General features: G+C 44.0%; 1 protein-coding gene across 1 annotated transcript in view; it reads left to right on the top strand.

The window, feature by feature from the left end:
• Positions 1 to 25,706, top strand: part of LIMCH1 (LIM and calponin homology domains 1) — a 184,840-nt gene that overhangs the window by 57,970 nt on the left and 101,164 nt on the right. Inside the window, exon 2 of the mRNA XM_070948930.1 lies at positions 11,178 to 11,248. Coding sequence (XP_070805031.1) covers positions 11,178 to 11,248 — 71 coding nt within the window. The remainder of the gene's footprint in view (positions 1 to 11,177; positions 11,249 to 25,706) is intronic.

The raw sequence follows: 25,706 nt of genomic DNA, 5'->3' as shown, positions 1-25,706 counted from the left end.
CCGACGGACAAACAGCTGGAAAAAGAAACAATGGAACTTTGTTTTTTTTTATGTTTGAGTAACTGCAATGAGACTATTTATAGGCCCAAAGATGGAAAGATTCGGTGGCGCTATGGAATGCTTGATGAACTTCCTGAGATAGCGAAACTGACTTCCTTAATTCGTCAAAAGACAATATCTGCATTTAGGGCTGACCGGAAAACCCTTATCACCCTTTTGGGTGAAAAAAAAGAATTGAATTTATGCTTTACAAATACAGAGATTGAACTATTTCAGAAAGAAAAAGTGTGAGAGATATTATGGATGGATGACGGATGGGTGGGTGGTGGATGGATGGCTGATGGATGGAGGGAGGGATGAGGATGGATGGGTGGATGGATGGATGATGGATGGATGGGTGGGTGGAGGATGGATGGATGGATGGACAGATGGATGGATGATGGATGGGTGGGTTGGTGGATGGATGGATGATGGAGGGAGGGATGATGATAGAGGGATGGAGGGAGGGATGAGGATGGATGGATGATGGATGGATGGATGGATGGACGGATGGATGGATGATGGGTGGGTGGGGGTGGGTAGGAGGTGGGTGAATGGATGATGGATGGGTGGGTGGTGGATGGATGGGTGGGTTGGTGGATGGATGGCTGATGGATGGAGGGAGGGATGAGGATGGATGGATGGATGATGGGTGGATGGAGGATGGATGGATGGATGGACAGATGGATGGATGATGGATGGGTGGGTTGGTGGATGGATGGATGATGGAGGGAGGGATGATGATGGAGGGATGGAGGGAGGGATGAGGATGGATGGATGATGGATGGATGGATGGATGATGGATGGGTGGGTGGGGGTGGGTAGGAGGTGGGTGGATGGATGATGGATGGGTGGGTGGTGGATGGATGGATAGGTGGGTTGGTGGATGGATGGATGGATGGATGATGGAGGGAGGGAGGGATGATGATGGAGGGATGGAGGGAGGGATGAAGATGGATGGTTGGATGATGAATGGATGGATGGGTGGATGGATGGATGATGGATGGATGGATGGATGGATGATGGATGGGTGGGTGGGGGTGGGTAGGAGGTGGGTGGATGGATGATGGATGGGTGGAGGGATGATGATGGAGGGAGGGATGAGGATGGATGGGTGGATGGATGATGGATGGATGGATGGATGGATGGACGGACTGATGGATGGGTGGGGGTGGGTGGGTGGGTGGATGGATGAATGGAGCCAGAATTCTGGGAGTTGAAGTCCTCCAGGCTGAAAGTTGCCAAGGTTGGAAATCCCTGATTTACTATAGAGCTAGAACCTCCCATCTTTGCAGAGTGCGAATAGCCTGGCGGGTCACGTTTACAAACTTGATCTTAGTGATTATAAATAATTACAGCCTAAAACAGCTATAAACTTGGCCATCTGGTTCCTTTAATAACTTTCAAGTGGTGCTGATAGCTTTCCGGAGAGCTCCGACATCTGGAAGGCAGGACATAGCGGGGGGGTGGGGGGTGGGGGTGGTTGCAGCGTGTCTTAACATCTGTAAAATCACGGGGGGTTGAGTAACATCCGCTTCGTGTTGTTTTCAACCATGTTCGTTGCTTTTTCTGTGTGTGGCATAAGACGTGAAATAGATCAGAAGGTCCCCAATCCCCCAGGCTGCGGCCCACTACCGGGCCGCAGCCTATTCCAGGGGTGTCAAACTCAATTTCATTGAGGGCTGCATCAGGATTGTTTGACCTCGATGGGGACGGGACAGGGGGGGTGGCCAGCTCAACATCACTTGTGTCGGGGTGCTTTTGGGGGCCTCCTGCAGTGCTCTGCCAGCGAAAATGGAGCTTGGGAGGGTCACGTGTGGCTCTCCTGAGCTCCGTTTTCACTGGCAGAGGTACCACGGGCCGGTCCTTTGCTGTTTCCAGGGTGGCCCCGCGGGCCAGATCTAAGCACCCGGCGAGCTGGCCCTGCCCATAAGCCTTGAGTTTGACACCCATGGCCTATTCGTAATCGGACCACACAAGCAGCGCACCTGTGTGCAGCTCACCTGGTGCAAGCAGCGGGCTGGCGAGCATGCACACAGGCAGGCAAATCAAATTGTGTGAGCTGCGTACGTATGCGCCAGGGGTGGGTTCTACTTACCTTCGCTACCAGTTCGCAGCGGGAGTGCACGTGCTTGCTTCGCTCTCTCTCGCGCACTTCTGCGCATGCACAGATCACCCACGATGATGTCATGGCAGGTGGGCGGAGGCTCCCGCCGGTTTTACTACCGGTTCTATAGAACCGGACAGAACCGGGAGCAACCCACCATTGGTATGCATGTGTGCGCCAGCTAGCCTCTTGCGTGGTCCGGTTCTCTCTTCCCCATCCCCGCTCTCCCCCAAAGCCAGCTGTCAAGCTGCAAAGGTTGGGAATCACTGTACTGTAGATGGCTGAACTGGAAAAAAGAGAGTAAATATGGTAAGCTAGGAGTCTGCACTTTTCTAACCTCAATTGCAATGGCCGAAGTTTTATCTCCCGTTAATTCCACTTTTCTCAAAGCTCCCTGCCTGCCTAGCTGAGAAATTCGGAGAGTCGAAATCCACAACTCTCAAAATTGCCATGTTTTGGAGACCTCTGCTCTATATTGACAGTTTTGTGGGATAATCTTAATCGGCTGGAACATGGTGACTTATAACCCTTTGAGCGTCTGGTGGGAGCCATCTTGAACAGGATAGAGCAGGGGTGTCAAACTCCATTTCATTGAGGGCCGCATCAGGGTTGTGTTTGACCTTGGGGGAGCCTGGGTGTGTGTGGCCAGCTTGATATCACTCATGTCGGGGGCACCTGTGGTGGCCCAAGTGCTCTACCAGCAAAAACAGGCTCCTGAGCTCCATTTCAGCTGCGACGGCATCCTGCAACCTTCTGCCAGCAAAAACGGAGCTCGAGAGGGCCGCATGCAGCCCTCCCGAGCTCCATTTTCGTTGGCAGAGGCACTGTGGGCCGGTCCTTCGCTGTCTCTGGCACGGCCCCGTGGGCCAGATCTAAGCACCTTGCAGGCCGGATCTGGCCCCCGGGCCTTGAGTTTGACACACCGTACAAACTATAAACATGCTTGATGTGACGTATCTAAATCTTTTGAATATGGGGCATCGGAAAACTTTTTTTGCCAATCGGTGTTTCCTGTACATATGTGCAGGAGGGTCCTTTTCCTTGAGAAGGTCTATCAAGTGGGACCAAGAAGTAGGTGTCAGCACTTAAACTACTTTCGTTCCAGTGCTGACATACGGAGGAGAAGAGGAGGCAGCTGGCAAGAGGACGCTTGACTTTTCACCTACTTATTTTCCCTGAAGATAATATCCCCTAGGAGATGGGGTGGGAGGGGGGACATTCCTGAGAGCTGAAGTAGTAGATATGGGGAGAGTCATTTGGAAGATGGCCAATGAGACGCAGAGAATTGGGGAACGGAAAGGGAAGGTTTGGGGTCAGGAAGTCAGTGTTGGCTTCGACATAATCGGGGACAGATTGCCGTGCTTAATAAATGAAAGATTTCATCAAAGATTATCTGTTTGGAAATGCAATTTATTTGAGATGACATCGAAACCTGACAGTAGGGCCTTCTCTGTGGTGGCTCCCTTCTTGTGGAACCTCAACCTTGGAGGGATAAGATTGGCCTTGGTTTTGAAATGCTCTGAAAACCTGGTTTATTGACAGTTAGAACAATTAATCAGACTAGCCTCCAGAAGCTAGTCTCGAAGATAGCCTGGCCCTAAGCCAGATAGGGCTTTAAAGGTAATAACCAACACCTTGAATTGTGACTTCTGGTGGGCCCGGAAGGCCCAAAAATCAGGTGGCCAGCGCATGCATGTATGCTGGAACTGAGCTAGGCCAACGCTCGCGTGCCCACAGATATGGCGTCACGTGCCACCTGTGGCACATGTGCCATAGGTTCGCCATTACGGGTATAGGGTTTCCTGCCTGAGCAGGGGGTTGGATTAGAAGACCTCCAAGGTCCCTTCCAACACTGTTATTCTGTATTCTGGTCCTGCCAGAGGCTGGAGAACCCCAGGGAGATAGGCAACCGTCAAATAGCTGTCACCAGAAAGATGAGGGGGTTATTCGGTTTTGTATTTGAGGCTCTGTTTCTGTCAGCTGCCCAGAGTCACCTTGAATGGCGGCCACATAAATTTTCTTAATAAGAAAAATAAATCCGTCAGGATGAAGTGACATGGGAAACGCACGTCAACATTTCCTGATTAAACCGGACGAAGACAGACCTGTCTGGGAAACAAAATGATGTAATCTGCATTTCAAGCACAGCTTTGGGATTCAGTAAAGCAGATTCAGAAGAGCAGTTCATTAATTCCAACCTGCTTTCATTTTGCCAGCCTTTAAACTCTCCGACATAAAACAAACTTTAAAGAGATATCTGGCTTTGAAATGGCGACCAAAGACCACCCTATAAATTGTCTTTTATTAGCATTGGAGTAAATATCCGTGTGTGCTGGCTTAGAAATAGAATACAAAGAAAATGTTTTAGCTCTTAAGTATTCTCCCCTCCTCCACTTTGTATAAATTAAGGGATTTAGCTTGTAATTTTACACCCTGTTTCCTGAGCTCGCAGAAATAAGTTCCAGTGACTTATGTTGTCTTCAGGTTTGCAGCTAATAAGTGTCCATCATCCCGTAGAATAAAATAATGTATTATCAAGCTAAATCATAGACACTTAATATGTGATGAAGGGACACCTTATGTCTTTATTGGATGTGAGAGATAAGTTCAAAACTGGATTGCACTGAAACCAGAGCTGGTATTCAGCCGGTTCGGACCAGTTCACCCGAACTGTAGCGGAAATTGTAAGTGGGCCTGCCCACTCGCTGCAGCTCTATGCCATCCTATTTAGGCATGTTTTTGAGGCCAGGCGCCTGCGCGGAAGGTGCGCGTGCCAGCAAAGCGCATGCATGGAAGGCCGGGCACATGTGTGGCTGGGTGCATGATCATATTTGCAAACTGGTAGGGAAAGTAGGTGAATCCCACCCCTGACTGAAGCATGTTGAGGGACAGATCTCTCCTGGAAGTTTGTTGGCTTGCTTGTTTATTTATTTTTAATTGCATTTATATCCTACTGCACCAGTTCCAGTTCAGCCGTGCTCATCATTCGGAGGACAAGTATAGAATTGCAGTCCAAATGTGGCCAATTCTTATATTCTCACACTATAAACAAGAAATTAAATCTACCAGAACAGGAAGAAAATTTAATCTGCTATCCAGGGGTGGTATTCACTTACTTTCCCTACCGGTTTGCAAATATGATCGTGTGCCTGTCCACACAATGTGCCTGGCCTTCCGTGCATGTGCTTTCCTGGTGCGCGCACCTTCCATGCACGCACCCAGCCTCAAAAATGTGCCTAAATGGCAGTGGTGGGTTTTAATTTTTTTTACTACTGGTTCTGTGGGTGTGGCTTGGTGGGCGTGGCATGGCGTGGCAGGGGAAGGATACTGTAAAATTTCCATTCCCACCCCATTCCAGGGGAAGGATACTGTAAAATCTCCATTCCCTTCCCAATCCAGGGGAAGGTTACGGCAAAATCCCCATTTCCTCCTGATCAGCTGGGACTTGGGAGGCACACAATAGATGGGGGAGGGGCCAGTCAGAATTTTTACTACCGGTTCTCCGAACTACTCAAAATTTCCACTACCGGTTCTCCAGAACTGGACAGAACCTGCTGAAACCCACCTCTGCTAAATGGGATGGCATAGAGCCGGGGCAAGTGGGCAGCCGTGATATTTCAGCTACTGGTTCGGATGAACCAGTCTGAACCGGTTGAATACTACCTCTGCTGCTATCTCATGCGAGAGCTTGGGTATCTGGGGCCAAAAAGCTTACTTGCAAATCCAAGTCCCCACGCACCCCGTTTTGGTTCCCAAGTAAATGCAGGGAGGCCTACTAGGCCCAAAACAGGGTACGGGGGAGGTGTGGCTCAGGCCCCCCCAGCCCGTTTTTGCTCCCAGGGGGCTGCAGGGAGGCCTACTAGGCCCAAAACGGGGTGCGGGGAGCGACACGACCCTCCCCGCCAGTTTTTGCTCCTAGAGGGGTGCGGGAGGCCAAGTGCTAACTGTCACACCCCCTGGCCATGCCTATCATGGCCACGCCCATCATAGCCATGCCCACCCAGCTGGTCATTAGGGCAGAGAACTGGTTGTTAAAATTATTCGAATCCCATCACTGCCTATTACGGTACTTAAAGATGGAGATGTAAGTCTATCGCGTGGAATATTAATTTGTATTTTGTATTTGTATTTATTGAATTTGTATACCGCCCTACTCCCGAAGGACTCAGGGCGGTGAACAGCCATAAAAATAAAACATGGAAGTACAAAATTTAAAATAGAGATAAAACAAATTAAATAAATTTGGCTGAACCATATTTAAAACCCCAATAATTTAAAACCAAATTTAAAATTCCCATTTAAAAGCGGAGAAGTTTAGGTCAGGCCGGCTTGCTGGAATAGGAACGTCTTAAGCGTGCGACGGAAGGTACGCAGATCCGGAATCCTCCGTATCTCGGGGGGGAGCTCGTTCCAGATAGTAGGTGCCCCCACAGAGAAGGCTCTCCCCCTGGGGGCCGCCAGTCGACATTGTTTGGCCGACGGCACCCGGAGGAGCCCCTCTCTATGGGAGCGTACTGGTCGGTGGGAGGCTATTGGTGGTAGCAGGCGGTCCCGTAGATAACCAGGTCCTAAGCCATGGAGCGCTCTAAAGGTGATAACCAAAACCTTGAAGCACACTCGGAAGACCGAGTTTAATGGCGCAAATGGCCCCCATCTAAGCGTCAAAAAACCTATTTCACCATTTGAGGAAACTTAATTTGGACAGCGAAACATCTCAAAGCAATTTTTTAACAAAATGAAGTCCACTTGCCACCACTCAACCTTCAGAGAAGTTCTTCAGATCGTCTTCGTAGCCGGAAAAATCAGCCTTTGCCTGAGGCCCAAGTAACATCTCTTTGGCCAACCTGTTTCTAAATAGAGCAATACGACGGTTTAAATGGGACGTTTATATTTGCCCCGTCTGTTTTTTAAAACAAATTATATTTTTCAGGCTGGGTTCCACTTGAGGCAACCTCAGACAAAGGAGTGGAAATAAACTTCCTTCCTTCCTTGCAATCTGTCTTGTTTTAAAAAGCAAATAATCATTTGAAGAAGTTAGCCAGATCCTCATTAAGACTTTGGCAATGCCCGCTGGACCGACTTCCAACACCTTGAAAGGCTGGAAAAAAAAATTGAACTTCTTTGCAATTCCTGTATTTATAACTTCCACCCTCCACTCCACTCCCTTATATCTTTTTCCTGTTTTTACTATAAACTGTTCTGACACCTGGGACCTCTTTCGCACAATAGATCATGGCAAGGCTTTGTTATGAACCGAAAACAATTGTGTAACCTGCTTTGTGTTGTGGTCATGCCACAGGCTGTGTTTGCCACGGATCTAGCATTTTGACATGGGTTTGAGTAAGGGGTGAAATGCTACCAGTTTGGTCCGTTTTGCCCGAACCGGTAGTAAAAAAATGTTTTTAAAAAATTCCAACGATCAGCTGAGCGACCTGCGATCCTCTGAACTTTTTTTTTTCTTTTTTAGCATTGTTTTACTACCGGTTCTTCAGAACTGGTAGTTAAAAATGCTTCAAAAAGTTTTTTTTAAAAAAGTTCCAACGATCCCGGGTCGCTCAGCTGATCATCGGAATATTTTTTTTTTAACTTTTTAGACATTTTTTTACTATCGGTTCGGGCGAATAGGTAGTAAAAAATGCTTTAAAAAAGTTTTTTTTTAAAAAAGGCTCCGACGATCACAGCTGTGCCGCACGATTGTTGGAGCCTTTTAAAAACTTTTTAAAAGCATTTTTTTACAACCTATTCGCCCGAGCTGGTAGTAAAAGAAATGCTTTTAAAAGGTTTTTAAAAAGGCTCCGATGATCACAGCTGTGGCGCGCGATTGTCAGAACTTTTTTTTAATGGGTGGGTTGGGAAGGTCCATTTTTGAAAGAGACAGAGAGAGAGAGAGAAAGAGAGAGAGAGAGAGAGAAAGAAAGAAAAGGAAAAGGAAAAGAAGGAAGGAAAGGAAGGAAGGAAGGAAGGAAGAAAGAGAAGGAAAGAAAGAAAAAGGAAGGAAGAAAGAAAGGAAGGGAAAAGAAAGGAAAGGAAAGGAAAGAGGGAGGGAGGGAGGAAGGAAAGGAAGGAAGAAAGGAAAGGAAAGGGAGGGAGGGAAGGAAGGAAAGAAGGAAGGAAGAAAGAAGGAAAAGAAAAGGAAAAGAAAGAGGGAGGGAGGAAGGGAAGGAAGGAAGAAAGAAAGGAAAAGAAAAAGGAAAGGAAAGGAAAGAGGGAGGGAGGGAGGAAAGGAAGGAAGGAAGAAAGAAAGAAAGAAAAGGAAAAGAAAAAGGAAAGGAAAGAGGGAGGGAGGGAGGAAGGGAAGGAAGGAAGGAAGAAAAAGAAAGGAAAGGAAAGAGGGAGGGAGGAAAGAAGAAAGGAAGAGAAAGAAAAAAGAAAGAAAGAAAAAGAAAGAGGGAGGGAGGGAGGGAAAAAGGAGAGGAAGGAAGGACTATCAATCTGACACTAGACGCAGCTTCAGAGGATACCTTGAAAGAGCACAGCAATCCAGGACTGGAAGGTACCTGGAGGTCATCTGGTCCAACCCCCTGCTCCAGCAGGACATTGTTAGTGTGTTTCTGTCTTTTGATCCCCCAGTCACATGGTGACATAGCCACGCCCACCCAGTCACATGACCCCCCACCAAGCCACACCCACCAAGCCACGCCCACAGAACCGGTAGGAAAGAAATTTAGATTTCACCACTCGTCTGAGTGTTTTACATAACAGTACATCAATGCGTCTTGCATCGCCTTTAGTCCAGACCGAAAACCTCCTTTAAAAACTTTTTAAAACTTTAAAGCCGTTCAAAAAAAAAAACCCCAAAAACTTAAACAGTTACATAGAGGGAATTCCTCCCTTTCCTTCCCAAACTATGAGCATAACGAATCTATTTAAAATCACTTAAAAGATGTGCTTTAAAAGGCAGACTATAAATAATTGTGGGTAGTTCCTGCTAAGTTTGGGATTTGCTGTTGGAAGGTGATTTGAGAAGATAATGGGACTCATTTAAACAATATGCATATTTTTCTTTCGGTAATTCAAATAAAGGAGTCAGCTCTCTAGACACTTCTTCCGTTTGCCTTTTTGTTTTGCCAGTTCTAATGCCCCTTCCTTTTTACACACACACAGAGAGAGAGAGAGACAGAGAGAGAGAGAGAGAGACAGAGGGACAGAGACAGAGAGAGACAGAGAGAGAGACAGAGAGAGACAGAGACAGAGAGAGAGAGAGAGAGACAGAGAGAGACAGAGAGAGAGAGAGAGAGAGAGAGAGAGAGAGAGAGTGAGAGACAGAGAGACAGAGGGACAGAGACAGAGAGAGACAGAGAGAGACAGAGAGAGACAGAGACAGAGACAGAGAGAGACAGACAGACAGAGAGACAGACAGAGAGAGACAGAAAGAGAGAGACAGAGACAGAGAGAGAGAGAGAAACAGACAGAGAGAGAGACACAGAGAGAGAGAGACAGAAAGAGACAGAGAGAGAGAAAGAGACAGAGGGACAGACAGAGAGAGAGAGAGAGACAGAGAGAGACAGACAGACAGAGACAGACAGACAGAGAGACAGAGAGAGACAGAGAGACAGAAAGAGAGAGAGAGAGACAGACAGAGCAGAGAGAGAGAGACAGAGGGAGAGAGAGAGAGAGACAGACATACAGACACAGAGAGAAGTAAAGGAAGGGGCATTAGGAGAACTGACAGAAAGGCAAACTGAAGAAATGTCTAGGAAGCTCACTCCTTCATTCAAATTACCCAAAGTAAAATATGTGTATTTTTAAAATGAGTCTCGTTATCTTCTCAAATCGCCTTCCAACAGCAAACCGACTCCTATTTATGACGGTTTCGATTCCTGGGGACGTGGGGTTTTTATAATCTCCTGATAAGCAAAAATCAGTGGGGAAGCCAGATTCCACCGTGTTACTAGCGGTGCTTCGCGTAAGAATTGTGGCCGAGAACAGTCGTAAAAATGGGGCAAAGCTCACTGAACAAAGTTCTCACTTAGCAACAGAAATGTTGGGCTCCATCCATTGGGGGTCGCAAGTCGAGGACTACCTGTACTGAACAGGAAGGACAATCCTAATTAAAAAAAAAAAGGCAAGGTTAAAGTGTCAAAACCCTCTGATAACAAACTCTTATCGTGGGGTCCTCGGTGCTCTCTGAGCTTGTTTGTTTTCTTGCGTTTTATGACCCAACTTGGTAACAACATCAGTGCTAGTAAAGGAGTGGTGTTTACTGTCAGTTTTATATTCTGGTGTTTTGCTCTGTCTGTGTGGGTGGAGACGGTCTTAGAAGCTCTCTGGTTGGGCTGTTTACCGATGGCTCGTGATTGAGGTATCGTTGGCTTGAATTGTTGATCTGAAGTTAACCTTGGAGTTATTGTATAATAAATAAACTGTTATTGTAATCAACTGGTGGAGAAATGAACCCTGGCATCTTCTCCAAGCTTCCATTTCTTTCTTCTTCTTCTTTTTGGAAAAAAAAATTATTTTTAAACAAAACTTAAAACATAAAACAATTATCATCCATTACAATTACAGAACGTGTATTGATCGGTTACAAATCTTTTGTGCTTAATCCTCTATCCAACATTTTCTTATTTAACAGTTTATTACATTATTATTCTCATTTACCAATTATTTAACAGTAAATTGTCCTCTATAAGGGGGAAAAAAAAAACCCTTTATATGTTTTATTATCTTATCCATTTCATATTTCATTTCCATTCTTTCCTGTCTAACCATTGATAAAATAAATCCCATATCAAGTAATATTGTTTATCTTCTTGTTCCCTAATTTCAAATGTCATCCAAGCTTCCATTTCTTAAAAGTTGCCAAGTTTGGAGATCCTTGCACTACAGGCATTTTTTTTTTTTTATTCTGGTCTTTTCTAAAATGGCATTCCACCTATTAGCAGGCCCGTTGGGTTGACCAAGGATACTGTAGTCCACCCCTTTTGGATAGGGCCATGTAGCTGAACATGCTGTGGCTTTGGGATTGTATTTCTCCAGGCACAATCCTGTCCCCTCCGACAAACCTATTTCTCCATCTTTTCTTTTACAGCAAGTCACCGGGAAAACTTTCGGCGATAAACATTTTCGATCAGGACTAGAAAATGGCGTGCTGCTCTGTGAGTAAGTAACAGACATTTTTTTTTTACATTCATGGAATGGAATGGAATAGAATGAAGAATTAGAGTAGAGTGGAATGGAATAGAATGGAATAGAATAGAATAGAATAGAATAGAGAATGGAATGGAATGGAATGGAATGGAATGGAATGGAATGGAATAGAATAGAATAGAATAGAATAGAATAGAATAGAATAGAATAGAATGAAAAATTAGAGTAAAGTGGAATGGAATGGAATAGAATAGAATAGAATTAGAATAGAATAGAATAGAATAGAGTATTGGAATGGAATGGAATAAATAGAATAGAATAGAATAGAATAGAATAGAATAGAATAGAATAGAATAGAATAGAATAGAATATTGGAATGGAATGGAATGGAATGGAATAGAATAGAATGAAAAATTAGAGTAAAGTGGAATAGAATAGAATAGAATAGAATAGAATAGAATAGAATAGAATAGAATAGAATAGAATAGAATAGAATAATAGAATAGAATAGAATAGAATAGAATTCTTTATTGGCCAAGTGCGATTGGACACACAAGGAATTTGTCTTCGGTGCATAAGCTCTCAGTGTACATCAAAGAAATAAGTGATAAATCATGATCATAGTCATCATAAAAATACATTCATCGTAAATCATAAGATACAACACTTAGTGATACTCATAGGATACTAAATCAGCAATCAAAATAAATCATACTAGGAGACTAAATAAAACAATCTAAATTGTAACGATACGAGCAACAAAGTTATAGTCATAAGTAGAAAAGGAGATAGGTAATAGGAAGGATGAGGGACACGGTAGCTCAGCGGCTAAGACGCTGAGCTTGTCGATCGAAAGGTCGGCAGTTCAGCGGTTCGAATCCCTAGTGCCGCGTAACGGGGTGAGCTCCCGTGACTTGTCCCAGCTTCTGCCAACCTAGCAGTTCGAAAGCACATAAAAAATGCAAGTAGAAAAATAGGGACCATCTTTGGTGGGAAGGTAACAGCGTTCCGTGCGCCTTTGGCGTTTAGTCATCCTGGTAACATGACCACGGAGATGTTTTTGGACAGCGCTGGCTCTTCGGCTTTGAAGTGGAAATGAGCACCGCCGCCTAAATCGGGAACAACTAGCACGTATGTGCGAGGGGAATCTTTACCTTAATAGAAAGGATGAGAAGAATAAGAATAATACAGAAACCTTCATCGCAATGCATATGTCACGTTGAGGATGGAAACCCCCCCCTCAAATCTTCAAAAGCTTTGGGAATGTTTCCCCAGGCGCTTCAAATGGCCCTTGACCTGGGCTAAAAATGCAGATTGTGGCCGGTTTTGCTAAAAAGAGTCAATTTCCCAGGCGTTGCCGTGCAGAATTTGCTGGTAAGAATCAACTGACTTCAAGCCAAAGGCAACCTCTGAAGACCTCCAACGCAAACAAGCTTCGCCAAAACAAATAATTCAGTCTCATCATTCAGTCTCTTGCCTGTTCAGGAGTTGGACGATGATGGCGGGTTTTATAAACACCCCCACGGACATCTGGTGGGGATTCTCCCACTCTGGATATAATATATTTCTTTACGGCGTTTTTAGGGAGGTTTTTAAATATTTAATATTGGGAGCCATCTCCTTACACAGAAGCATTCTTCTTTATTTTTAAAAAAATAAGGATAATGAGATTTCCATGCGGGTGCTTGACTGTGGATTTTTATAACAGAGTTCCCAGAATTTCTAGCATGGCATCGAACGGAGAAGCGATAATAGGAATAGAGAGATGGGGACGAATGGATTTAATGGATCGAAATAAAAGGCCGTGGGATTGTTTATTCCTATTGAGATAGTAAGTCTGTTCTCAGCCTCTGTTGAATCTTTATTCCATTTTAAAAGTGTCATTATCCAACTGTAGGGGAAAATTAAAATACCGATAGAAGAGGATATTTGTTGAGTTGAAGCGAGGGGCTTTCTGACGTTTCATGACCCAACTAGGGTAACATCATCAGTTTAAATGGATTTGGTAATGGAACGTTTGCAAGAAAGCGCCAAGCTCAGGGAGCATCAAGGACCCCGTTGAAAATTAAGCCGCAAATACAAATACCTTCATTTCTACTTGGAAACCATTTCTGGGCTTTGTGCTTGAGGTGGAAAAAAAACCCGAAACCTTGATTTTGGGTTTTACCGATTAGATAGATTTGTTGTTATAGAAATGGTTAGTTTCTATTATTAGGAAAAAGTAAAAAGTTGAGGGTAGATCTTCATGCCTTGTTTTACCGCACCAAAGGAGTCGGAAGTCAATGCCTTTTCTTTTTTTCTTTTTCCCTTGCTTTCCCCCCCACTATCCACTTCCCTTTTTCCTTTCCTAACTTCCCTAATGTTTGCTTTTGTATCCTCTTTGTATGTCATATTACAAATTAATAAAACTATTTAAAGATGAAAATTAAGATGCTCTAGAGCAAGGGTCTCCAACCTTAAATACTCAAAGAGCCATTTGGACTCGTTTCCCACAGAAAAGAAAACACCGGGAGCCACAAAACCTGGATGGGCGTGGCCAACTCGACGTCACTCACTTCCACCAGTCACATGACACCCCCCTAGCCACGCCTACCCAGCTGGTCATTAGGGCAGAGAACCAGTTGTTAAAAAACACCGGGAACCACAAAACCCTTTTGACATCTCTCTCTCTCTCTCTCCCCTCCCTCCCTCTCTCTCCCCCCTCTCTCCCTGTATCTCTCTATGTCTCCCTCTCTCCCCCTCTCTCTGTATCTCTCTGTCTCTGCCCCGGCTGCTTCTCCATCCCCCGCCATCGCCCTTACCTTCTCAGGCCAGGCAAGGAGTGACTGGGAGGGGAGAACAAGGGGCGTGGCCAGCCAGTGGTGGGTTCACCCGACAAGGAGGCACAGCAGAGCGCCCAAAGAGCCGCATGCGGGCTCCGGAGCCGCAGGTTGCTGACACCTGCTCTAGAACAAGGGGTGTCAAACTCAATTTCATTGAAGGCCACATCAGGGTTGTGTTTGGGGGGGCCAGGGGGGATGTGGCCAGGGGGGGCATAGCCAGTGGGACGTCACTCATGTTGGGGGCACCTGTGGTGGCCCTAGCACTCTGCCAGTGAAAACGGGCTCCCGAGCTCCGTTTTCGGCTGCGACCCTCTGCCAGTGAAAAAGGAACTCAGGAGGGCCAACCACGGCCGTCGTAAGCTCCATTTTTGGCCGTGACCCCATTGCAAACCAATAGTAATGGTAAGTAGAACCCACCCCTGACCTGGGTCTGTTTAGTTTCATGAAAAGGAGGACTAGGGGAGACATGATAGCAGTCTTCCGATATCTCAGGGGCTGCCACAAAGAAGAGGGAGTCAAGCTATTCTCCAAAGCACCTAAAGGCAGGACAAGAAGCAATGGATGGAAACTTATCAAGGAGAGGAACAATTTATTTATTTATTTATTTATTTATTTATTTATTTATTTATTTATTTATTTATTTATTTATTTTTTTAGTATACCGCCCTTCTCCAACAGGACTCAGGGCGGTGAACAGCCATGGCAAAAATACAACATATAAAATTTAAAAACAATTTAAAAAACATTAAATACTTTTGGCCGTCAATTTAAAATAACCCAATTAAAACCAATTATAAATTTAAAAAAATTTAAAAATTTAGTTCTATAAACTTAGAACTAAGGAGAAATTTCCTGACAGTTAGAACAATTCAATATTGGACATTTTTAAGAAGATGTTGGACAACCATTTGTCTGAAGTGGTGTAGGGTTTCCTGCCTAAGCAGGGGGTCGGACTAGAAGACCTCCAAGGTCCCTTCCAACTCTGTTATTCTATTCCATTCCATTCCATTCCATTTATTTCTATTCTGTTCTGTTCTATTCTGTTCTGTTCTGTTCTGTTCTGTTCTGTTCTGTTCTGTTCTCCAAAGCACCTGAGGATAGGACAAGAAGCAATTAGTTCTCTGGCAGCATTCCAAGGGAGATAAGTTGGATGTTTATAAACATTCCCCTGCAAGACTGTTTGTGAAGCCTTGCGGACTGTGAATGACAATAATTCACAGCTGTATGAATAAAAGAGGTTTGCCGGGACTAAGATTGTGTTTTATGCTTTCTAAGGAAGCTTAGGTCAGAAGACCATGCTTGAAAAGCATGTCTGGGAAAGTCATACGTGCATCGTAGTACGGAGGGGCAGAGATGAAGTCCGAAAGTGTGAAAACTTTCTCGAGACGTTAATTCTTTTGGGGTTGAAAGAAGATTTATTTCGGCTTTTTAAAACCGTGACCGGTTCTTATCGTTAATCCAGATGTGCATAAGTGCTGACCTTTTTTTTTTTAGTTTCCTGCAAAATGATTTCATGACTTCTAGCTCAGGGAATTTGGCGGGATTATTATTATACGCAGCAATTTTTTACTAAGAACTATCATCACGTGCCAGATAACATAAGAACAGTTTTTTTTTCTTTTCCCTAGGGATCAAGATTAGCTTTAGTTAGGGTTACTACAGAATAAGTTACAAACGCCCCAGGATGTCTGTAGAGATTCTCAGTCATCCAAATCATGGTTGTCCCAAAAAGAGCCTTGGTAGTACAGTGGTCTAAGGCACCCTGTTATTAAGCTGGTTATTAAGACCAGCTGCCTGCAATTACTGCAGGTTCGAATCTCGCCAAGGCTCAAGGTTGACTCAGCCTTCCATCCTTTCTAAGGTAGGTAAATTGAGGACCCAGTTTGTGGGGGCAATGAGCTGACTTTGTATAAATATACAAAAAGTATGAAGGCTATTGCTGAGCACATTGTAAGCCGCCCTGAGTCTCCGGAGAAGGGCGGCATATAAATCAATTTTTTTTTTTTAAAAAAAAGTGCTTTTTAAAGTGGCAACTGGGACTTTCTTTGTTTTTCCTTGAAGACGTTTCGCTTCTCATCTAAGAAGCTTCTTCAGCTTCTTATTCTCCTGGATGGTGGAGGATGGAAGGATTGATATCCCTTGCAGACAGCTGGTCATTTGCATCCTTTTTAGGGAGTCGTTGAGGCCACTTGGAGGTGTATCTGCGTCCTCAGGGTCACCTGAGTGGTGCAAATGGGCGTGGAGTCTACAACACGGTCCTTTCAGCACTTCCAAGAAGGCTCCACACCCATTTGCACTACTCAGGTGGCCCTGAGGACACAGACAATCCTCCAAGCGGCCTCAACGGCTCTCTAAAACGATGCAAATGACCAGCTTTTCTGCAAGGAGTATCAATCTTTCCATTCGTCACCATCCAGTCGAAGCTGAAGAAGCTTCTTGGATGAGGAGCGAAACGTCTTCAAAAGAAAAAACCAGAAAGTCCAGTTGCCTCCTGAAAAAGCATCTTTGGGACAAGCATGACCTGGATGACGGAGAATCTCTACAGACTTTCAGCTATACAATTTGGGATGAAGTCCCTTTGAATGGTGTGGGAGTAGGAATGGATTTCCACAGGGAAAAAAAATGCAGACTCCAAAATACACTTTTCTCAACACTACTCTTTGGCCACTACTCTGTCACTTTTTTGGGGGGGGCCATCCAGTGGTGGGTTGCCCCCGGTTCACACCGGTTCTATAGAACCGGTAGTAAAACCGGCGGGAGACTCCGCCCACTGACCCTGACATCATCAAAACGCTTCTGCGCATGTACAGAAGAGCGTGTGCAGCCCCGCTGCGAACCGGTAGTAAAGATAAGTAGAACCCACCCCATAAACTTCAGTCACTAAATGAAGACTCCCTGTATTTCAAAATTAAGAAGACCTGGAGACTTGGGAAGAATGAATTGATATTGTACTCCTGTGTATACTAAACACCAAGAGCCTTGGTGGCGCAGCTGACTAAAGTGCTGTTAAGTAGCACCAGCTGCCTTCAATTACTGCAATTTCAAATCTCACCAGGCTCAAGGTGGACTCAGCCTTCCATCCTTTCGAGGTAGGTAAAATGAGGACCCAGATTGTGGGGGCAATAAGCTGACTTTGTATAAAAAAGAACACTGCTTGGGGGGGCCCGAAAGCCCTACTAAGCAGGTATATACAAAAGTATGAAGGCTATTGCTTAATGCACTGTAAGCCGCCCTGAGTCTCCGGAGAAGGGCGGCATATAAATCGAACCAATGAATGAATGAATGAAAATGAATGAATGAATGAATGAATAAATGAATGAATGAATGAATGAATGAATGAATGAATGAATGAATGAATAAACAAACGAACAAACAAACAAATCTTTGGATAAATGCACTGGTTTCTGAACCAGGCAGACAGCAAGGAATTGCAGATTGCAAATGGAAAATTCATATGCTTGTAGAGACACCTGCGTTTTATAAGCATTGCAACAGATTCCTTCGTTGAGAGGCAAAACTTTTTTTTGTGTCGTGAGTCTGGCAAGGAAAGATAGGTTCCTACTTTAGCCTTCTTCTATTAGCAATGAAGCCAGGGTTCCAAGATTATTTTAAAATATTCTGCTCCTGTGAATCATCTGGCCAAATCCTTGCATGCTGGAAGAGAAATGGTCTGTAGAAAAATAAATTACGACACGAAGCAACTGATATATATATACACACACACACACACACACACACACATATATATAATGAGATCATGATAATTGTGAGATACGCATTTTCAGATTCGTGGAAGCTATCAAATTGAAGAAGGTTATAGTCCAGTTGTATCTAGCGCTATATTAATCATTTTCCTGTTTAACAAAAAAAATCAAAACAGTCCTAAGCCTTTTAGAAGGAGCATTAAAATAGATTGAATTAAAAAAAAAACAAAACCTAAGCAAGCTATCTAATAAATTTAAAACAGGAAAGTAAATCTGTAGGTATTTCGAATCAATCAAGCAACGGGTGTATATTGCAGTACATAAAGCATATTTGTGGCCTGAAAATTTCCATAGCCCTGAAAGTTATCCTGATTATTTATTTCCTAAGGTCTCTAATCAAAATTTTTCAGGAACCACAGAATTTTGAAGTTCCACGTAAAAGGCAGGCTATTGCCAGCTGACTGGATGAGCTAGGTAGAGGAGTATTTGAGTTTTAGAAATATGGCTGTGTATAGTAATGCATGCGATCCAATACTTTAGCTTCTGTGTGCTAAGAGACAGACAGAGATAGATAGATAGATAGATAGATAGATAGATAGATAGATAGATGATAGATAGATCGATAGAAAGATAGATAGATAGAGAGATATAATAGAGAGAGAGAGGCAGGCATATATATATGCCTCTCTCTCTCTGGTTTACGTAGGAAGAACCTGGCTAAAGAGAAATACATATATATATATGTGTGTGTGTGTGTGTGTGTGTGTGTGTGTGTGTGTGTGTGTATATATATATATATATATATATATATATATATATATATATATATATATATGTTTTCTGAGGTTTTCGCGGGTGTTTGTATGTAGGTCTTTGGTTATTCGGGTTTTCTCCCGCGTAGAATTGGAAGTGTCTTGGCCAAGACACTTCTAATTCTACGCGGGAGAAAACCCGAATAACCAAAGACATATATATATATTATTCAGGTTTTCTCCTGTGTGTGTGTGTGTGTGTGTGTGTGTATAAATGTGTGTGTGTGTGTGTGTGTGTGTGTGTGTGTGTGTGTATATATATATATATATATATGTCTTTGGTTATTCGGGTTTTCTCCCGTGTAAAATTGGAAGTACCTTGGCAACGTTTCGACGAAGTCTCATTCGTCATCTTCAGACTGGTGTCTTCGGCCTTGTGCTTCTAGGAGCAATGTGCGATCGTGGTTATTGCTCCTAGCAGCACATTGCTCCTAGAAGCACAAGGCCGAAGACACCAGCCTGAAGATGACGAATGAGACTTCGTCGAAACGTCGCCAAGGTACTTCCAATTTTACGCGGGAGAAAACCCGAATAACCAAAGACATACATATTTGTTTTCTGAAAACCTCAGAAAATATACATACATATCATAGAGACAGACAGACAAGCAGAGATACCGATAAGCAACAGATGGAAACTCATCAAGGAGAAAACCAACTTCTTAGAACTAAGGAGAAATTTCCTGACAGTGAGAACAATTAATCAGTGGAATGAGTTGCTTTCAGAAGTTGTGAATGCTCCATCATTGGAGGCTTTTAAGCATAAATTGGATAACCATTTGTCCAAAATTGTATAGGGTTTCCTGCTTGACCAGAGGGTTGGACTAGAAGACCTCCAGAGTCCCTTCCAACTCTGTTACTGTGTTATTCTGTTACTTGGGTATGTGGGATCAAGCGCGTTTGATGCTTGTAAATTTATTGCTGCATGGTAGTAAGAACAGCTGCCCAACATATACAATTTCTAGTAAAGAAAGGGTTTGTTTTCAAAGCAGAGATGGTTAGCTTTATTTTGTTATGTTAGGAACTTGTATTCATCTACGTAAGCCAATTACTTGTTCTCACAGGAACAATATGTGTGACCCATGCCATGAAATGACACTTTTCTCAAATTTATGTCGCTGGATATTTGAACAACAAGTTGTTATTGGCTTCATGGATTTGTCTGGTATTTAGACTGGAGGAAAATATTGAGGACAAAAATCTAAATCTGCCTTCTGCCTTGTACCATGTACAGTAGTGGCCAAAAGTGTGGAAACCTTTTGGGAAAAGTATATTTTGGAGGTTTGATGGCTTATAACACCACTTTTTTGGGGGAAGTTTCAAGATAATCCTATTCCACTGCTGGAATGGCCTGGGAATAGCCCAGACCTTAACCCAATGGAAAATCTATGGAGCCGACTAAAGAAACTTGTTAGTCAGAAGCGACCCAGCAATAAAACCCAGTTAATAGAAGCCATCATTCAATCTTGGTTTCGCATTATAACAGCTGCAGAACTCAAAGACTTGGTTGACTCCATGGGAAGACGTTGTAAGGCGGTCATTCATGCTGAAGGTTACTCAACTAAGGATTAACTGATATGGTGATAATTTTTGTCTATCTCATTTTTTCTACGTGTTTCACTTTTCTTCTTTACACTGTCACTGCTATTCTAATAGCAAATCCTTCATAAAAGTTATTATTATTTTTTTTAATTTTATTTATATGCCGCCCTTCTCCGGAGACTCAGGGCGGCTTACAATGCGTTAAGCAATAGCCTTCATACTTTTGTATATTTATACAAAGTCAGCTTATTGCTCCCACAAACGGTCCTCATTTCACCTACCTTAGAAAGGATGGAAGGCTGAGTCAACCTTGAGCCTTGGAGAGATTCGAACCAGCAGTAATGTAATGCAGTATTGCATTACATTCTTCATTAAATTATCTTTCCATTGATATATAATTTTATGGTACTGCTCCCCCCCAAAAAAGTGATGTTATTAGCTAGTTTTAGAAAATATACTTTTCCCAAAAGGCTTCCACAATTTTGGCCACTACTGTTACAAGAAAGATTATAACTCAATCTTGGTTCCAGAGCCAAAGCAGCAATAAACATTCTTATCCAAGTGCAACCCGAACACTTTTAGATAAAATGGAAAGAATATAATGGGAGAAGGAAAAAAAAAAAAAAGACACTCAGAGGCTGGGAGCCAAAAGATGCATTTTCTATTTTGTTATGGGAGTGTATGAGTTTTCTTTTTCTTCCTTTGAAGGAATGGTCATGCCATCAACTGTTTTTTTTAAAAAAGCATCTTCAAATAAAAAGGAGCTATGATGTGCTACATTAAAAAAAACAAAACATTGCCTTTGACAAAGTTGTAGGGCACGGGTGTTGAACTCGATTTCATTGAGGGCCGCATCAGGGTTGTGTTTGACCTCGTGGGCCAGGGAGGCGTGGCCAGGGTGGGCGTGGCCAGCTCAACGTCACTCGTTGAGGCTCCGTTTTCGGCCATGACACCTTCCTGCAGCTCTCTGCCAGCGAAAATGGAGCTCAGGGGCGTCCTATGGGACCCCATTTTCAGCCATTATGTCCTCCTCGTGATGGCCCCCCGAACTCCGTTTTCACTGGCAGAGGGCTGCAGGAGGCTATAGCGGCCGAAAACGGAGCCTGGGAGGGCGGTGTGCAGCCCTACTGAGCTTCGTTTTTGCTAGCAGATGTACCACGGACTGGTCCTTCGCTGTTTCAAGGGTGACCCCACGGGCCAGATCTAAGCACCCTTGAGTTTGACATCCCTGTTGTAGGGGAAGGAGTGGTAGCATCTGGGGGCAGGGTCAAAAGAGGGATCAGCCTAGAATCCCTAAGTAGCCGCAAGGAGACGAAACCCAACCTCCCTTGAATTCTATTCACCCTTAACTCCAAGTAGATGCTAACCCTTAGTTGAGAAGATTCCTGTGCATAGGCATGAGTAGCAGTAAATAAGTTTAATTGGACCTTCACGTGTGACAGACGTGGGCATATTTTGGATGTCCTTCACAGCCTACCACCATGATGGCGAACCTATGGCACACGTCTCAGAGGTGGCATGTGCGCCGTCTCTGTGGGCATGTGCGCCGTTGCCAGCTGGTCTTTGTGGGCACTGGAGCACCGGAAAATGACCTAAATACTACCAGAAAATGGCCCCAAAAATGGCCTGAAAACAGCCTGAAAACCAGCCAGAAAACAGCCCTTAAAATGGCCTGAAAACAGTCCAAAAAACGTCCTGAAAATAGCCCCGAAAATGGCCTGAAAACAGCCAGGAAATGGCCCCCAAATGGCCCCCAAACCAGCCTGAAACCAGCCAGAAAACTGGCCAGAAAAAACTGGCCCTTAAAACGGCCTGAAAACAGCCAAAAAAACATCCTGAAAATGGCCCTGAAAATGGCCTGGAAACAGCCAGGAAATGATCCAGAAATGGCCCCAAAACCAGCCTGAAAACTGGTCAGAAAACAGACCTTAAAACGGCCTGAAAACAGCCTAAAAAACGTCCTCAAAATGGCCCTGAAAACAGCCTGAAAACAGTCCAAAAAACGTCCTGAAAATAGCCCTGAAAATGGCCTGAAAACAGCCAGGAAATGGCCCCAAAATGGCCCCCAAACCAGCCTGAAAACAGCCAGAAAACTGGCCAGAAAACAGCCCTTAAAATGGCCTGAAAACAGCCAAAAAAACATCCTGAAAATGGCCCTGAAAATGGCCTGAAAACAGCCAGGAAATGATCCAGAAATGGCCCCAAAACCAGCCTGAAAACTAGTCAGAAAACAGACCTTAAAACGGCCTGAAAACAGCCTAAAAAACGTCCTCAAAATGGCCCTGAAAACAGCCAGAAAACAGGCCTTAAAACAGCCTGCAAACAGCCCAAAAACAGCCCTTAAAATGGCCTGAAAACAGTCCAAAAACGGCCCAAAAAAATGGCCTGAAAATGGTCCAAAAATGACCAAAAAACAGGCATGTGTGCACTGGCCAGCTGATCTTTGGGTTTCCGGTGCTCCGGCGCCTGTACACGCATACACACGTGTTCTGGTTTGGCCACTTGGTGCCGAAAAGTTTTGCCATCGCTGGCCTTACACAACTGATTTCTCAACAGTCGCTTCCTACTCTAGCCCGTTGCCCTCGTCTGAAGAATTGTTGCTCTTCAAAGGACTGTCGTATGGAAAGGGAGGAAAAAACAGGGAATATATTGTAGCACAAGAGATCGAGTCTATTGGTATGTAAACAGATTTTCAATACAGTTCAGAAGTCATTTCTGACCTAAGGAGATCTGGCTTTTTCCCCAAGGGCTAAGATAAGGTGAGGTGGATATGTTTTACTTGGCTCTTATTCTACAGATTGTCTAGGATTGGATATGAAATTCTATATTCCCAGATTTAAGAATAACAGAATTGGAAAGGACCTTGGAGGTCTGGTCTGGTCTGGTCTAGAACAGAACAGAACAGAACAGAACAGAACAGAACAGAACAGAACAGAACAGAACAGAACAGTTGTCGAGTCCTACCGGCTTGTCGGTCGAGAACAGTTCTTTATTGGCCAAGTGTGATTGGACACACAAGGAATTTGTCTTTGGTGCATATGCTCTCGGAGTACGTAAAAGAAAAGATACATTCGTCAAGAATCATAAGGTACACATACATAGATACACACACACAGAGAGCTGAGGAAAATCACATACCACTGTCCGTATCTCCCACTATCGAACTTGAAAATTGAAGAGCCCTCTCTCAACAGAGGGGGAGGGATCATCTATCTCCAATCTACAATACAGTCCTTTCAGCAATTCCAAGAAGAAGGCTCCACGCCTATTTGCACTACTCAGGTGACCCTGAGGACACAGACAATCCTCCAAGTGTCCTCAACGACTCTCTAAAAAGGATGCAAATGACCAGCTGTCTGCAAGGACTATCAATCCATCCGGTCAGAGCTGAAGAAGCTTCTTGGATGAGAAGGGAAACCCCTTCAAAGAAAAACAAGAAATTCCAGTTGCCTCTTGGAAAAAGTACCTTTGGGACAACCTTGTAGATGACTCTATTCAAGAAGGATGACTGAAACATTAGGGTTGTGTTTTTGGCATTTTAAGTGTTCTCTCATTGTTAATGGTGGTTGGGAGCTACCTGGAGTTGTGTTTTTTTGGAGGGGCAACCATGCAAACATTTTAAATAAATAAATAAATCTTTGGCACTGTGGCTGATGTGCCTCAACAGTTCGACGCGACTATTGTATGTCCAGCATTCACTGCAAAGATTTCTTCCAGATCAAATATTGGAAGTTGCATTTTTTTAAAAACTAATCCTGGGGTGGAAAAAAAAGACATTTCCCCATTATTTAGCTTTTGCTATAGGAAGCTAGATTAATTCAAACCGCCTTATTCTTTTTCATCCATCGCTAGCTGCCATATGTCTTCATCTTATTTCACTTACAATCTCTTTTGAAAAAAGAGCATGTAGACATGATGTTTGCCAACAATACAAGTTGAGCGTTGCGAGCCGTTTGTGGTTCCAAATAATTCATCATTTGAGTACTGAGAGGAGGCTGGGAAAAGCTTTAGTTGATTTATTTAAATAGTTAAACGTCTGCTGAAGTGAAACAAAACCTTTCAACAGGTTGCCAAAGATCTCAGATATTCTTTACTCGGCTCTCATTTTACAGATTGTATTTTTGCACTCAGTCGCTAAATCATAGCCATCTCTTTCCGACCCCATGGACATAGCACGTCTTCCCCTTTCTCCTGCTGTTTTCCCAAATTCAAGATTATTGTGTTGATGAGGCTATCTAACCATCTCATCCCTCGGCCGTCCCCTTCCTCCTCCTGCCTTCCATTTTCCCCAACATCAGGGTCTTCTCCAACGAGTCCTCTCTTCTCATTTGGTGGCCAAAGTACTTGAGCTTCAGGTTCAAGATCTGTCCTTCCAAAGGACAGGCAGGGTTGATTTCTTGTAGGATCTACTGATTGGATCTCCTTGCAATTGAAGGGACTCTCAAGAGTCTTCTTCCAGCATCCACAATTCGAAGGCATCAATTCTTTGGCACTCAGTTGTCCTTATGGTCTAACTCTCACAGCCATTACATTACTAACAAGGACTGTGCTGTAGACTGGAGATAGATGATGTTGTATCCCTCCCCCTTTGTTGAGAGAGGGCTGTTCAATTTTGACAATAGATGGTCTCTTTGACCCCTCTTTCTAACCAGCGGTCCTCTCTGTCTAAAATGTGGACTTTGCTATCTTCAAAAGAGTGGTCTTTGTCTTTTAAATGCAGATGGATCGCTGAATCTTGTCCTGATGGCAAGAAATCAACTCTCCTATGTTGTGCCATGTGTTTGTGAAGTGGTTGTTTTGTTTCCCCAATGTACAGATCTGCATATGGCTCACTGCATATTGTACTGCATATACCATCAACATTACTAACAGATTATATAGGACTGGATATAAGTTTCCAAGAGTGGCCTTTGTTCTGTCCCCGTCTCACACACGCACACCAGCAGTCGGAGTCACAACAGCCTTCTAGAGCTGGAGACACCTCTGAGATTGATGGGGTCACGCTCGGACTTCAGGACAAGATTTACAACATTGAACTCCTTCTTAATCCAGCTTTGGAGTTGGATAACTATACAACCTCAGTGGCAAGCGAGGTCACTGATCAGCTTTGGCTGATAAACCTTGACATACATTTTCCCCAGTGCTCCTTGTACGAGTAATCTTAAAAAGATAAAGATTCCCCTTGCACATATGTGCTAGCTGTTCCCGACTCTAGGGGGCGGTGCTCATCTCCGTTTCAAAGCCGAAGAGCCAGCGCTGTCCGAAGACGTCTCCATGGTCATGTGGCCGGCATGACTAAACTCCAAAGGCGCACGGAAAGCTGTTACCTTCCCACCAAAGGTGGTTCCTATTTTTCTACTTGCATTTTTTTTTTTACGTGCTTTCAAACTGCTAGGTTGGCAGAAGCTGGGACAAGTCTCGGGAGCTCACTCCGTTACGCGGCACTAGGGATTCGAACCGCTGAACCGCCGACCTTTCGATCGACAAGCTCAGCGTCTTACCCACTGAGCCACCGTGTCCCGCTTAGGAGTAACCTTAAGTGTACATTATTGTGGTGAACTTAATTGTAAGTGACCCAGAATGCATCTTCT

The sequence above is a fragment of the Pituophis catenifer genome, unplaced genomic scaffold (assembly GCF_029215685.1).
Source record: "Pituophis catenifer annectens isolate HBS135680 unplaced genomic scaffold, rPitCat1.0.hap2 SCAF_8, whole genome shotgun sequence".
Classification (NCBI taxonomy): domain Eukaryota; kingdom Metazoa; phylum Chordata; class Lepidosauria; order Squamata; family Colubridae; genus Pituophis; species Pituophis catenifer.
The sequence above is the reverse complement of the archived record's forward strand: the minus strand, read 5'-3'. Positions and strand labels throughout refer to the sequence as shown.